This window comes from Impatiens glandulifera, chromosome 1 (genome assembly GCF_907164915.1).
Source record: "Impatiens glandulifera chromosome 1, dImpGla2.1, whole genome shotgun sequence".
Lineage (NCBI taxonomy): Eukaryota > Viridiplantae > Streptophyta > Magnoliopsida > Ericales > Balsaminaceae > Impatiens > Impatiens glandulifera.
The window spans coordinates 96,481,742-96,494,943 of record NC_061862.1 but is presented as its reverse complement, the minus strand read 5'-3'; the positions used below and the strand labels follow the sequence as shown (position 1 = coordinate 96,494,943).

The window sequence follows — 13,202 nt, the reverse complement described above, 5'->3', positions numbered from 1 at the left end:
ATTCTCAAGGAATTGATAATTCAATTATATTTTTCAAAAACCCTAGTTTTTGATTAAATGCATGTTGGTTTAGGATTTATATGATTGGCTTATGATATTATGCATATATATTATTTTAACGGTCATAAAAAGTGATTTTATATTTTTATTGTGAATGAAAGTTATAAAAATAAGGATACAAAATATAAAAGATTGGATTCTAAAATTTCCATAATAAGAAAAAGTCTACAAAATATAGAAGATTTGATTCTAAGAATTTCATATAAGTAAAAAGACTACAAAATATAGAAAATTAATTTCTAGGGAATCTCTAAATTTAGGATGATTGCAATCATAATTATTAGAAAGATCTTAGAAGATCTCTTAACTTCTATATAAAGGGGTCTTGTTCCTCGTTGTAATAAAAAAATGTATTTTAAAGTTAATTTTTTTAATTAATCATAAATTGAATTTTAATGCGAAAATTCAATAAACATTGAATATTTGGTATATCTAAACTTGTTTTTAAGTTGTCTAATATTCAAAAGAGACTCATTAAAACATGATGTCACCAAAGTGACATCTCTTGTGGAAAAAGTCTAATTCGTATTAGATGTTGGTGTGTATAAACACTAATGAATATTAATCGGTCCAAAGGAAGGTTAATATTTGACTATGTTTATACACACACTTGTGGTGGTAAATGTCTGACAATTATAAGTTAAGCATGTGAATAATACGTCGATCCAAAGATACGTCTATTATTTGACAACACTTATTGTCAATGTTTAATCACTACACTAAGATTACTACTGTAATTAATAGTACTGTCCAAAGACTTGATATTAATCTTGCATCAGTGTCTTGAGATGGGATTTTATCAATATTTCATTTTTGTTTAATGATTTTAATTTTGAGCATAATTTAATTATGTTTCGTTCTATTTTTCAGCTAATGTTACAATATCTACTAACATTAACTCCATTTCCATTCTAAATGGTACAAACTTTAAGAATTGGAAGGAGAACATTTATATTGTTCTAGGCTGCATGGATCTAAACCTTGCGTTAAGAATTGATACCCATGACTCCTCTAAAAAATAGTTCTACCACTACACCACTTGTGATTGTTAAATTTAATTTCAAATTTTGTATATCTATATATATTTTGTATATAAACTAATAAAATTGAGACAAATAATCAAACAAATTAATATTTTTTTAATTAAATATATCACGACTTAATAAATAAGTCTTACAAAATTTTATAAGAAATTAATACAAAATTTTAAAATATATAAACGCAGTGACATCTATTATTCAAACTTTATATTGAATTTAAAATATAAATCATTATTAGCTTAGTTAGTTAAAATGTTTAACTTATATTGTTAGAAATATCGTACATTCTTATAATTTTGCGTACTATGTTCATGCAAAAAAATTATAATTAAACACATTTTGCGTTTAAACCATAGTTTTGAAACTTTGTCAGGTCATCAACCCGCTGAAAAGACTGGGTGATTGAGTTACTAGTTCAACTGGTGGGTCAATTGGTTCAATAAGTGGGTTTCATAATAGTGCATCCCATTTCTTTCCAAACGACGTGAAAACTATCCACACAAGTCTTAACTTGCTCAACATTCTTGTTTAGCAAATAATCGCGCAAGTAATAAACATTAGGAGCTTTCTAACCAGTTCCAAAAGAGCAAGCTGCGTCAAACATCAACTGATAATATGCATAATTTGCAACATTAAAAGGAATTGATGCATCAATCATCCATTTTAAAATAACTAAATCAATATTTTCTTTTGCCGCTTTTCCTTCATAAACAATTTTGAAAGTTGGTTATGCTCCCGGAATAGTTCTAAGCATAAACATGGTATCTATCGTCTTTGGCTTCTTCTTGGATTCAGAGGTTAAATTGTCAATTTGTTCTACTCCAACTTGCATATACATTTCATTCTCTTCATCTCTCAAATTTTGTCTTTTCTCACTTGTTTCGTGCATGGTTCTTTTCTTTCTAAATTTTAATTTTTTATTTCATATATCACTTGTACACTAACTTTAGTACAAGCTGCAATATCCCCTTTGACACCCACGAGATTTTGTTTAAACCGATGAATACATCCATCATTTATCAATTTTTCGCAATAGAGATAGATGAGTCTCGTTTCATTCTTGTTAATTATTGAGTCTTCTCTACAATGAGCTCATATAGGATCAATTTTTCCTCTTACAAAAGTTTAAGATTGTACATTTGAAGAATTTGCTGTTGCATATCTTGGTGTTTCTCCAATAGAAACCATAAGCAAACTACACATAAGAAGATAATTTAGAGACCTAATAGTCACTATATGAAGTATGAACATCAAAATAATAGCAAACTACTATTATCAATTATATAAAGTTTAACCTCAAAATAAGTCAATTTTTGATAAGAAAATGATGACCATAATTTAAAAGAAGTTAAAATAAAAGAGACTAAACTGGATTATGCGAGAGACAAGGCTTCAAATCAAACTACAACCTCAAATTTTTGGATAACTATGTTTTTATCTAGAGAAGAAACTAGGTTTAAGTTATGACTTAAAATTTCACATTAAATCGTTTTTTAGTCTGGTAAAAATGGAATCAGTTGGTTCAGGTAGGAGGTGGAGCTTGAGGTGAATGAAATACTTTTCCATTTTTAGTGTCTAAAGCTAGAAATATGTAAACCCAATGGGAACCAAAAACCAGAGAGAATAGAACAAAGAGAGTGATAAGTGAAAAAGAAAAGAAGTGTTTTTTGTAAATAGTATAAACCCGTTGGATTAACCCGGCCTGCCGGATTTCCGGTCCAACCTACGGGTTGGCCAGGTTTAACTGGGTTGATTACATTTCTGATTTTTTTCATCAACCTAGCCCGGTTTGGTGATCGGTTCAACGGTTTTGCCGGTCCGATTGGCGGGGCAGACGGATTTCAAAACTATGGTTTAAACTCAATTTTCTTTCTACCTCTCTCATCATCGTTTAAACTTATAACCTCAACGTTTTCTCTTTCATCAATTTTAAATATTTATTTATTTATTATCTTTTATCTATTTTTAATTATTTTATTTTTATCTCTCATATTTTTAATATATTTTTAATCATTTTATTCCATTTCTCTAGTTTATTTCCTATCTTTCTAATATTATTAATTATCTCCTATCTATTTCTATTTTTTTTATATATTAATATAAAATTATTATAATAAAAAAAATATAAACTCATTTTCTTCATTTTTATTTACAAACAAATATAAGATCAAATCATAAATTATTATATATATATAATAATGAAAATTAGAATTATAAATTTAAATTATGGACAGTTTAATAATATATATAAATAATATTATTTTTTATATAATATTATAATTAATTTTTAAATCACTGTCAAAACATTTTTATAACATATAATTTTACTTAATATAATTAAATTTACTTACTAAAAAATGAATATAAATAAATCATAATATTTTTATATAAATACCTTCTTTTATATATATATATATATATATATATATATATATATATATATATATATATATATATATATATATATATATATATATATTTAAAATTATATTCATAACAATTTATAAAAAATAATATATTCTTATAATTAATTTAAAATATATTATTTTTTAATTTAAATAATTTATTAATATTTAAAATTATATATTAATAAAAATTAATAATATTCATATAATTTATTTTAAAATATATTAATTTTAATTTAAATAATTTATTAATATTTAAAATTAAATAAATAAATATATATATAACATTACATATATAATATTAATTATTAAATAATACAATAAATATAAAAATAAATAAGCTAAATATATATAAGCTGAATTAAACTTACACCGCATTAGTGATTAAATAAACTAAATCATATATAACTAAATAATATTATAAATATAAAAAATAAAATAAGTTAAACGTATATATGCTAATTAAACTTACACCGTATGCATTAGCGATTAAATAAGCTGAATATATATAACTTAACTTTGAATTAATTGAATAAATTGGTGTTAATAAGTTAAAAATAAACTAAATCAAACTAACTTGTTTTGTGATTGGTTAGCGATAATTATGGTATATTTTAATTATTAGATTTTCAATCTTTTGAATATTTATTATTGATAACAATTGTTGACTTTGAATTCATTATGAATTGAGGTCCAATTATTTTTTGAGAATTTAGAATTTAGAGTCACGTAATTATGAGTAATTATGAGAAGGAGAATGTATATGTATGGGCGGGGGATTGTATCCATATTATCAAATTATTAGCCAATTGACCCCAAGGCCCCAACAGCTGCAAAGTTGTCTTCCATAATTCATATACTCAATTTATGCATAATAGCCATGTAACAAATCCGGATTCGTAATTGATTATAATATCCATATAACATTTTCACTTCCTATTTTCTCTTTAGATTCTCAAACATATTTTACTTTTTAAAGTTTATGTTGAGAAAAAATATAATTTAAACACATAATAAAAGAAGATATAAAGATAAAGTGATAAATAATAATAAATAACACAATATATAACGAAGTTCGATCAATAATGCCTACATTTTCAGGGAGTCGTTCATTATATTGATTTTTCATGGAATAATTGTTCAAGCAACCTTAAGTTGCAATGTCTCTATTTATAGAAATACATCAAAAATCAAAAAGACTAAAGTACTACTTATAACCCCAATAAATTATTAAAATCCATTACAATATATAAACTCTAATAAAATATGAGTCCAAAACCAACAATATCTACTTTGGTCAATATCGCGCTTATTGAGATGTGATGAATATATTACAAATTCAACAATCTACACCTTGACAGATTTCACGTCCATTAAGAAATACACGAGCCGTACCCATCAATCTCTACCTTAACAAAAGTCAAGCCATCAAAAAATAAGTGGGTTTAACACTTTAATCTTCACATTTGCTCGAGTCATTCATAAGATAACTTTTCGTACCTCCGCACTCACTCAAGAGCCCTTAGAAGAATAACAATCTCCATCATCATTTATAACGCACATCAAAAGTTATGAGTCACACATCAATCTTCAATGCTCGAGCCATTCACAAGATAAATCATTATACCGATTAGGCCCAAGACAAACTTTCTTCGTCTACTTTTTCAAAATCATGTATCTATCGAAAACTGAGGATATCCAGGATGAACTTTCATCGTCTACTTTATCAAAATAAGATATCGATCGAAAGCGAGAAGACCCAAGATGAACTTTTATCGTCTATTTCATAACAAATAAATTAGGTTATCTCGACATCTCTTTTCTCAAGATCAAGATCTAACAAAGCATTTGTCACCCATCTTGCCTAGAACGTTACATACTCAACCAACTTGAACCTCATACTTCTCATTGAACAAATTAATTTGCAATCTACTAGTTTGTTTAATCCAAAAACGACTAACAATTCAAGAATATTTTTTCAAGATTCGCTATTTTTCTTCAATTGTCTTCACCAATACTTTAAATGACCATCTATAGTTTCTTTGAAATAAATCGAATATCCTTCCATTTGAATTGATCAAACCTCTCATCTAGCCCCTTTTTCATGACTAAGAATCTCATTCAAGGTCTCACTCATCTCATCTCATCTCATCAATAAGATGAAAAATCAATCATTTCATTCATCTAAACTAAGATCCACAATGTATAGACAATTAAGATAGAACAAAATAAGTAACACAATCATCACATTCAAATTAATCGGGTTTCTCATCTAGCCCTTTTTCATGAATAGGAATTTCGCTCAAGGTTTTATTTATCTTCTCACATTAAAAGATAATGCAATGATTTCTTTTTTGTTAGTTTGAGAGTTGCTCTTAAGATGTCTTCACCTCAACTTATAAGTGTTTTCACTAGTCTTCCTCTTCCTAGTCTTTAAATCATATTGTGTGTTAACTGGAATTGTGTCAATCCGTAATCACCCGTCAACTCAATGCAATCTTGCAATATGGCATGAAGAATTGTCCTATCAACATGTCGACAATATTGTTATCGGTAAACACCATTTTGATAACAACTTTCCAAACTCGATCAATTTTTTTTGTGTAAAACACATAATCTCACCATCGTCTTCATGTTGATTAGCTCTTCCAATAAGATAAAAGGTCATAACCAAAAAGATACAAACTTTTTAGTCCCAAATAAGTCAAATAAAACTTAAACTAGGAAGAAATTTTTATGCCCCGGAAAATCAAACTTCGAGACGTCTAAACCTTGATCCGACTCTTGAAAATGTAAAGGAACAAGTTACCAACCTCTCGACAAAATATCAGCTCAGTCGAACTCTGTTTGAATCTCTTATCGTTAGTTTAATGAACCCTGCGCGACTATAGGCGAAAATTTGTTGCTAGATTTTCTCTCTACCTCTTTTTATACTTTTTCAATAACATTTTCCAAAGAAAAATCTTTCCAAACTCATTTTAGCCGAGATTTTCTTCAAGTCATATGCCAAGACAACAATCGGTTATAAGACCAAGCATTAAGATGTATCGTTTATTCTCCACATTCTTCTAACCAAATCATGCATAAAAATAATATAACAAACCATGTATATAATTAGTGCACCCTTAACTCATACCTTAGAAATTATCATTCTTGGTAGAACCCTTGATGCATCAACACCCACTTGACAACTTTGCATCAGCACTTATTAGAGATTGCCAATAAAAACTTACTCATAAAGTTTGATGCACATCCAAATTTGCCGCTTATACACACATATCAAAACCACACTCTTGAAAATAAACCTTAAAGACACACACTTTCATTTGAAAAACTCTTTACATGTTGCATCTACTGTCTTCCACAATCTAAAACATCGAATAAGCACTCCACCTTCTTTTTCAACTCTAATTTTCAATCTCCATATTGACGAATATCAAATCTCTTAGAAGATAAATCACAAATCTCCATCTTTGAGAAATTAAAGTCAAATAAGCTTCAATACAAATTCAAGATCAAAACAAACAAAGCTTTAATATCTTGATTAAAATCAAACAAAGGTTTTACTTGTGAAAATTGAAATAAAATAATCCCTAAACCTATTTTGTGAAATCAAACGAGACTTAAAGAAAAAGTCTTCGTTGAAAAAGTATTAGTTGTTGATTGCTTCAAATATTATTGGCTCCTTCTCAATATAATATAATATAATATAATATATATATATAGAGGTATATTTTTTTATTTTTTTTTATATTTTAATAGACCATATGTTCCAAATTAAAATAAGTTAAAAGAATATATCTTAGTTTCTTCGTTCTGGTGTTGCTGCATACATGAATTTTCGTCACCTGCACCCGTTGGCGCCTTCGAGAAGAACAAACAACCAATTGTCTTCTTCTCTCATTCTCAAGACATCGTCACCCAAAACTAAGAAATATTCTAACGACCGTTGACATATCCTTAGCAACTGAAGATTTCGACTCAAATCTTCACAGCAGCTAATTCTTCTGCAACCAATATTGTTTTCTCAAACAACCAACAATCTTCAGCAAAAACACAAATTTGCATCAACTTCTTCAATGGTGGTTAGGGTTTTCGTCATATCTTCACAAATAGATTAGGTTAAATATTCTCAAAACATGATTTGATACCACATGTTGAGAAGATATCTAATCTAAACAAATGATAAAATAAGATTTAAATATAAAGTGGTAAGAAATAATAAAGAACACATGATATAATGAAGTTCGGTCGATAATGTCTACATCCTCGGGGAGTCGTTCATTCTATTGATTTATCATTAAATGATGGTCCATATAACCCTATGTTACAATGTCTCTATTTATAAAAGTACAACAAAAACCAAAAAGACTAAACTATTACTCCTAAACTCAATAAAAGCTTAAAACACACATTTTAATATATAAACTCTAATAAAATATGAATTCAAAATCCAACATCTTTTTAGTAAAATATAATATTTAGCATTTGATATACATAAATTATGATACTATCAAAAACAAAATCTACCTATTATAAAATAATATTGTAATATAAATACTTTTTTTTTCATTTTTACAGCTACTAATTTTTTTGGGTCATATCTATTAAAAAAAAAAATCAAAGTCTTTTATTTATCATTATATAGAACTTAAGTCTCTTATTCATCATTCCATTCAACTCGAATTTCATTTTCATTTTCATTTTATTTTAAATCCTGATAGAGAAAAAACGATGGTTAAACAAATGACACATATAAATGTTTGAAATTATTGTTTTGGTAATCCACATAAAACGCAATTAATTTAAATAGTGAAAAGAAATAAAAATAAAAATAAAAGACTTAATTTATTAGGAGCAAATATTAATTACTAAAACTAGGGTTCAATATTCGGTTTAAACCAAATATTCGACCGAAAATAAATTAAATTTGAATTTTATTTTTAGTTTTCGAATCGAATTTCAAACCAATTTGAATTTAAATATGCTTTTCAAATTGGTTTTCGAGTTTGAGTTTCAACTCGAAAATCAAACCGAAAACCGAATTCATTTGTTATTATTTATTTTAATTATATATTTTACTATATATTATATAATTTATTATATATAATTAAATAATTATATATTTTATTATATATTAATTTAGCTCAGTAGCTAGTAGTCCTCCATAATCTCTAACACTCTAATCCCTCACTTCAACCGTCTACCCTTGAGTCTTGACCTATATCTCCTTCTTTCTTATCGAAAACATTTACCACCATCACAAACACCTCTCCACCATCATATCTGATCGTCATTAACACGGTTTTATTTTTAATCACAAACACCTCTCCACCATCATATCTGATCGTCATCAACACTGTTTTATTTTTAATTTTGTCGTTTAACTTCTGAACATTGACGGTCAATCACTAAACATAGTTCGGGTGATTTACATTTTTTTTTTATAATTTTAGTAGATAAAATCTCTAACAACTTGATAATTCTAATAACTCTCTTAAGAAATTCCTTTCATCTTATGAGTATGGAGTGTTCAATATTTGGTCTGAACCGAATATCCAACCGAATTTGAATAAACCGAATTTAAATTTATTCAAATCGGTACGTTTTCGAATTTGCTTAAAAAAATAAAAAATCGAAAAAAACCGAAAAGAAAACTTGAATAACCCGAAAATCGAATCCCTAAATAAAACTCATATAAAAAGACAATTAATATAAAGTATTTTTATTTTATGTTCTAATTAAGATGAACATTTAATCATACTCGGCAGCTATATCAAGCAAATGGAGTGATAGATCACGAGGACCAAATATCATGATCATGTGATCCATACCGTCCATCATCCTCACCTCCTTCACTCCTCCCACATTCTCGATCATCCAATATTGGAAATCAATTGGTATCACTTTATCCTCCTTGCAAAGGATGTAGACACGTGGCACATTACCGTAGCCTTCCTTAGACAAGTAGTTGCTCCCGTCTGCTAACTCCCCGGTGAATTGTGGGCAAGGCCTAACCATCAATGATGCTAATGCAAGATCCTAAATTTCATCACATTTTTAATTTGTTAGAAAATCATAAATATATAACCCTAAAACATTTTTATATGATTATTTTAAAATAATCATATAAAATGATTAAATTGCGCTATGAATAAAAACGGATAATCATGACATAAATATATAAAAAAGAGATAGAATAACCTCAGGAAGACATAAATGATAAAGCTTCTTGGCTAAAATATTTGGTCCAAAAACAATTGAGTTGAGATTCTTGTTAGGTGGACCATAGGGTTCAAACTTAGTGTCAAGCAACGCGTCTGCTGGAGTCCTCTCGAAGAACTTTCACATAAAAAAACAATATATTAATTATGAATCCAAAAATTGTAACTTTGCAATAATTCATTGCACAAGAAATTATTTATTTTAAATTATTTGATATAGTTAAGTCATAATAAAAATAATATTAATGAGTCATTTTGAAATTATGTCAATTCTTTTAAAGGATAAAACAAATTTAGTTGATCCACTAAATTATAAAAATCTTAAGATACTTAACCTTGAAAACTCATAAAAAATAAGGGTTAAATTCAAATTATGGCATTAATTATCATAAATTATTTAAAATAAATTATCCAAAATTTACTAAATCAACATAAAATATCACAAATATATGTGATTAATAAAAAGATAGCTCACCCACATAAGTCATTAAAACCTATTAGGAATGTCAAAAAATTTAACCTCCTCAAAAAATCAAACAAATAAATCATTTGGTAAAAACTTATCATCTAAAACTATTATTGTGTCCTGATTCAAAAAATTGATAAGAAAAAAATATATAGATTCTACGATAATAATGTTTGTCAATTTCATATAAGAAAACTAAAAACCACCGTTTAGAATTATCGAAACTTTTTGGTGTCATCACCTTTTCAAGGACATAAGTCGGTTTATGGCGAAAATCAGGCATTAAAGCCGTGAGGAATACAATGGTAAAGATCTTCTCCGGGAATTGATCAGCAGCAAAGGCTATATTTAATCCTCCTAGGCTGTGTCCGACTAGCACCACCTTTTGTCCGGTAGGGATAGATTTCATAAAATTTATTAATGGGGCATTATAATCGTCAAACGTCAATACTTCCTCAATTCTCCTTTCGTCTATCCCGGATGCCGCCATGTCAATGGCGGTTACTTTATGGCCAGCGGATTCGAGCAAGGGCTTGAGCTTGTACCAGCACCAGGCTCCATGACATGCACCATGGACTAGGATAAAGTGTTTAGGGCATTGCAATGGGTGAGTAGTTGCATTGGCTAATGAATATGCCATTATGAGATTCTATCTATCTTTTGCTTGAGTTATATATATATATATATATATATATATATATATATATATATATATATATATATATATATATATTTGATGCTAGAAGTAGATGAGTACAGAAGTTTTTATTGGGTAGATTCTTTATTATTGAAAAATTTATTATAGTAGTTGGGCATCATTATTAATTTGTTTTAAAAAAATATGTAACAGCAATTAATTTGGTCGGTTATATTGCTTTTTCAGTATCTTGTTTGTTATATATATACATTGACCTTTGAAGCAATACTTAAAAGTTTTTGTTCTATTATTATTGGCCTTCTTTGAATTTGGTGATAATTTTGAGAAGTAAAGATATATAAATTAAAAAATAATAATTTAAAATATAGTATTTTAGTTATTAAATTTAGTAATATAACGAGTGAGATAGAGAAAAATGATATTTGATTACGTTAAATTATTTAAATATATAAACCCAATTGAACTATCCCTTCATTATTAAAAAAAAAAGTTAATTATAGTTCAATATGGTTGATTGTTTCAATTTTTAAATATTAAATCAAAGTCAATTAAAAGAAATAGTAAATAATTTATTTTTAAAATAAATAAAAATAACATTACTATATAGGAGTGTTGACTTCTATGAATTTAAGAAGTTTTATATTGAAGAAAACAAAAAATAATAAAAATAAATATAAAAATAAAATAATTATTAATTTGTAAATTTAAACAAAGTATTTCAACATCTCACTCAAACGATTTTAAGAATAGCAAATGAGAAAATTAAATTATGTGGCGCAATCTGATTAACTGAAAAAATAAAATAATTTCATTTTTCTCAAACTTTTTTTCTAACAAATAAGATGACGTCACAGCATTCTCTCAATTTAACTTCTCATATTATATTATTTCAAAAGTAATTGATTGACGATCATTTTTAGGAGACGAAAATTTGTTTGATAAGATGATTTAAAATATTAATATATAATTATAAAATAATTAAGATAAAAAGTATTTTAATATTTTGATTAATGAATTGAATATATAATATATAAGAGGAGGTTAAAATAATATTTAATTAAATTTAAATTGTTAAGAAATTCTTTGCAATAATAAATTTATGAGATGTTTTGAATTCGTAGTATTGTCTTTTCTATTAATGTTCTCTTCCATTACAAAGAGTGTACTATTCCTGATAAATCTTGCTAGATTGATTTAAATAAATATAAAATTTTAATTAATAATTATTTAAAGAGTAATTCATTAATTATGTTATTCAATTAATTTATTAAAATTAATTTAAATTAAAAAAAATATTTTATCATTATATATTAATATTTTTTTAAAATATTTTTACTAACAAAAAAAAATTCTCAATCTTACTATCCATCAACATTATTTAAATAATATATATTATTAAAAAAATCTAACAGTGAAGAAGGCCTAAATTAAATAATGTCACCTACAAAATTAAAACTCCCTTCATTTAAAGTACAATTATGGGTGAAAATATTTTAATAACTTAAATTCAAAAATTATCTTTTAAAATATCTTTTAAATAACTCAACTCATTAATTAAAATATTAAAATAATTTTATTTTAAATTATTAAAATTTTATTTTATTATTATATATTAAACATTTTAAATTTTTTATCCAAAAATATCCCCCCACATTCTTAAAATTATCAATAGTTGTTTTTCAGAAACCCAATTTTTTTAAAATCTTTATTCGAACCACCAGGCCCATATAAATGTGCCTATTTTCTTTCGTGGGTCCTGTCACAGGTTGAAAATGTTAAAAAAAAAATTAAAATTATTTCAACCTTTCAATGTTTGAGGGCACATGAATCACATGGAGAAAATGGGCATAAAGGATCCTATTTGTTAAATGGTGGTTCAATTTGATGGGTTATTATTACTTAAAAAAAAACTTTTTATAATAGAGATTTAGAACTTAGTTTGATTGTAGTGTTTTGATGTTTTTCTAGAATTTTGTTTAAAAAATTTTGTTTGATAAAAAAATATTATTTAAGTTTTTAGTTGATTTATTTACTAAAATATATTTTTTGTTTAAATTTAGTAGTAATAAAATAATTGTATTTTAATTATTGAAATGATTGATATATGGTTTAAATGATAATTATGTTACAGAGAGAATTTATAAGAAAAAACTGAAAATAATACTTAAAAAGAAAAAAAAAATCTTATAAAACTCAGACCAAACCAGATTTTATAGGGTAAAATGGAATGGGATTATTGATTAAGACACAACTCCTCCTTTAATTGGAATGAGATTATTTTAATTTATACACTTAAATTCAATTTTCAACCACTTAATTCCAGAAAAAAAAAATATACAACCACTTGAC

General features: G+C 26.2%; 1 protein-coding gene across 1 annotated transcript; it reads right to left on the bottom strand.

Moving 5' to 3' along the window:
* Positions 1 to 9,259: 9,259 nt before the first annotated feature.
* On the bottom strand, positions 9,260 to 10,835 carry LOC124937459 (salicylic acid-binding protein 2-like). The gene is made up of 3 exons (XM_047477730.1): positions 10,437 to 10,835; positions 9,710 to 9,847; positions 9,260 to 9,547 (listed from the first exon to the last, which is right to left on the bottom strand). The coding sequence occupies exons 1-3, from the start codon at positions 10,833 to 10,835 to the stop codon at positions 9,260 to 9,262; spliced, it is 825 nt and encodes a 274-aa protein (XP_047333686.1).
* Between the last annotated feature and the right edge of the window lie 2,367 nt (positions 10,836 to 13,202).

What these genes read in the sequence shown, in the direction of transcription:
- LOC124937459 (XM_047477730.1), bottom strand. Translation starts at nt 10,835, where the DNA reads ATGGCATATTCATTAGCCAATGCAACTACTCACCCATTGCAATGCCCT. An exon ending in CGACTTATGTCCTTGAAAAG is followed by an intron (nt 9,848 to 10,436) that starts GTGATGACACCA and finishes TTTATGTGAAAG; the next exon opens with TTCTTCGAGAGGACTCCAGC. An exon ending in ATCATTTATGTCTTCCTGAG is followed by an intron (nt 9,548 to 9,709) that starts GTTATTCTATCT and finishes GATGAAATTTAG; the next exon opens with GATCTTGCATTAGCATCATT.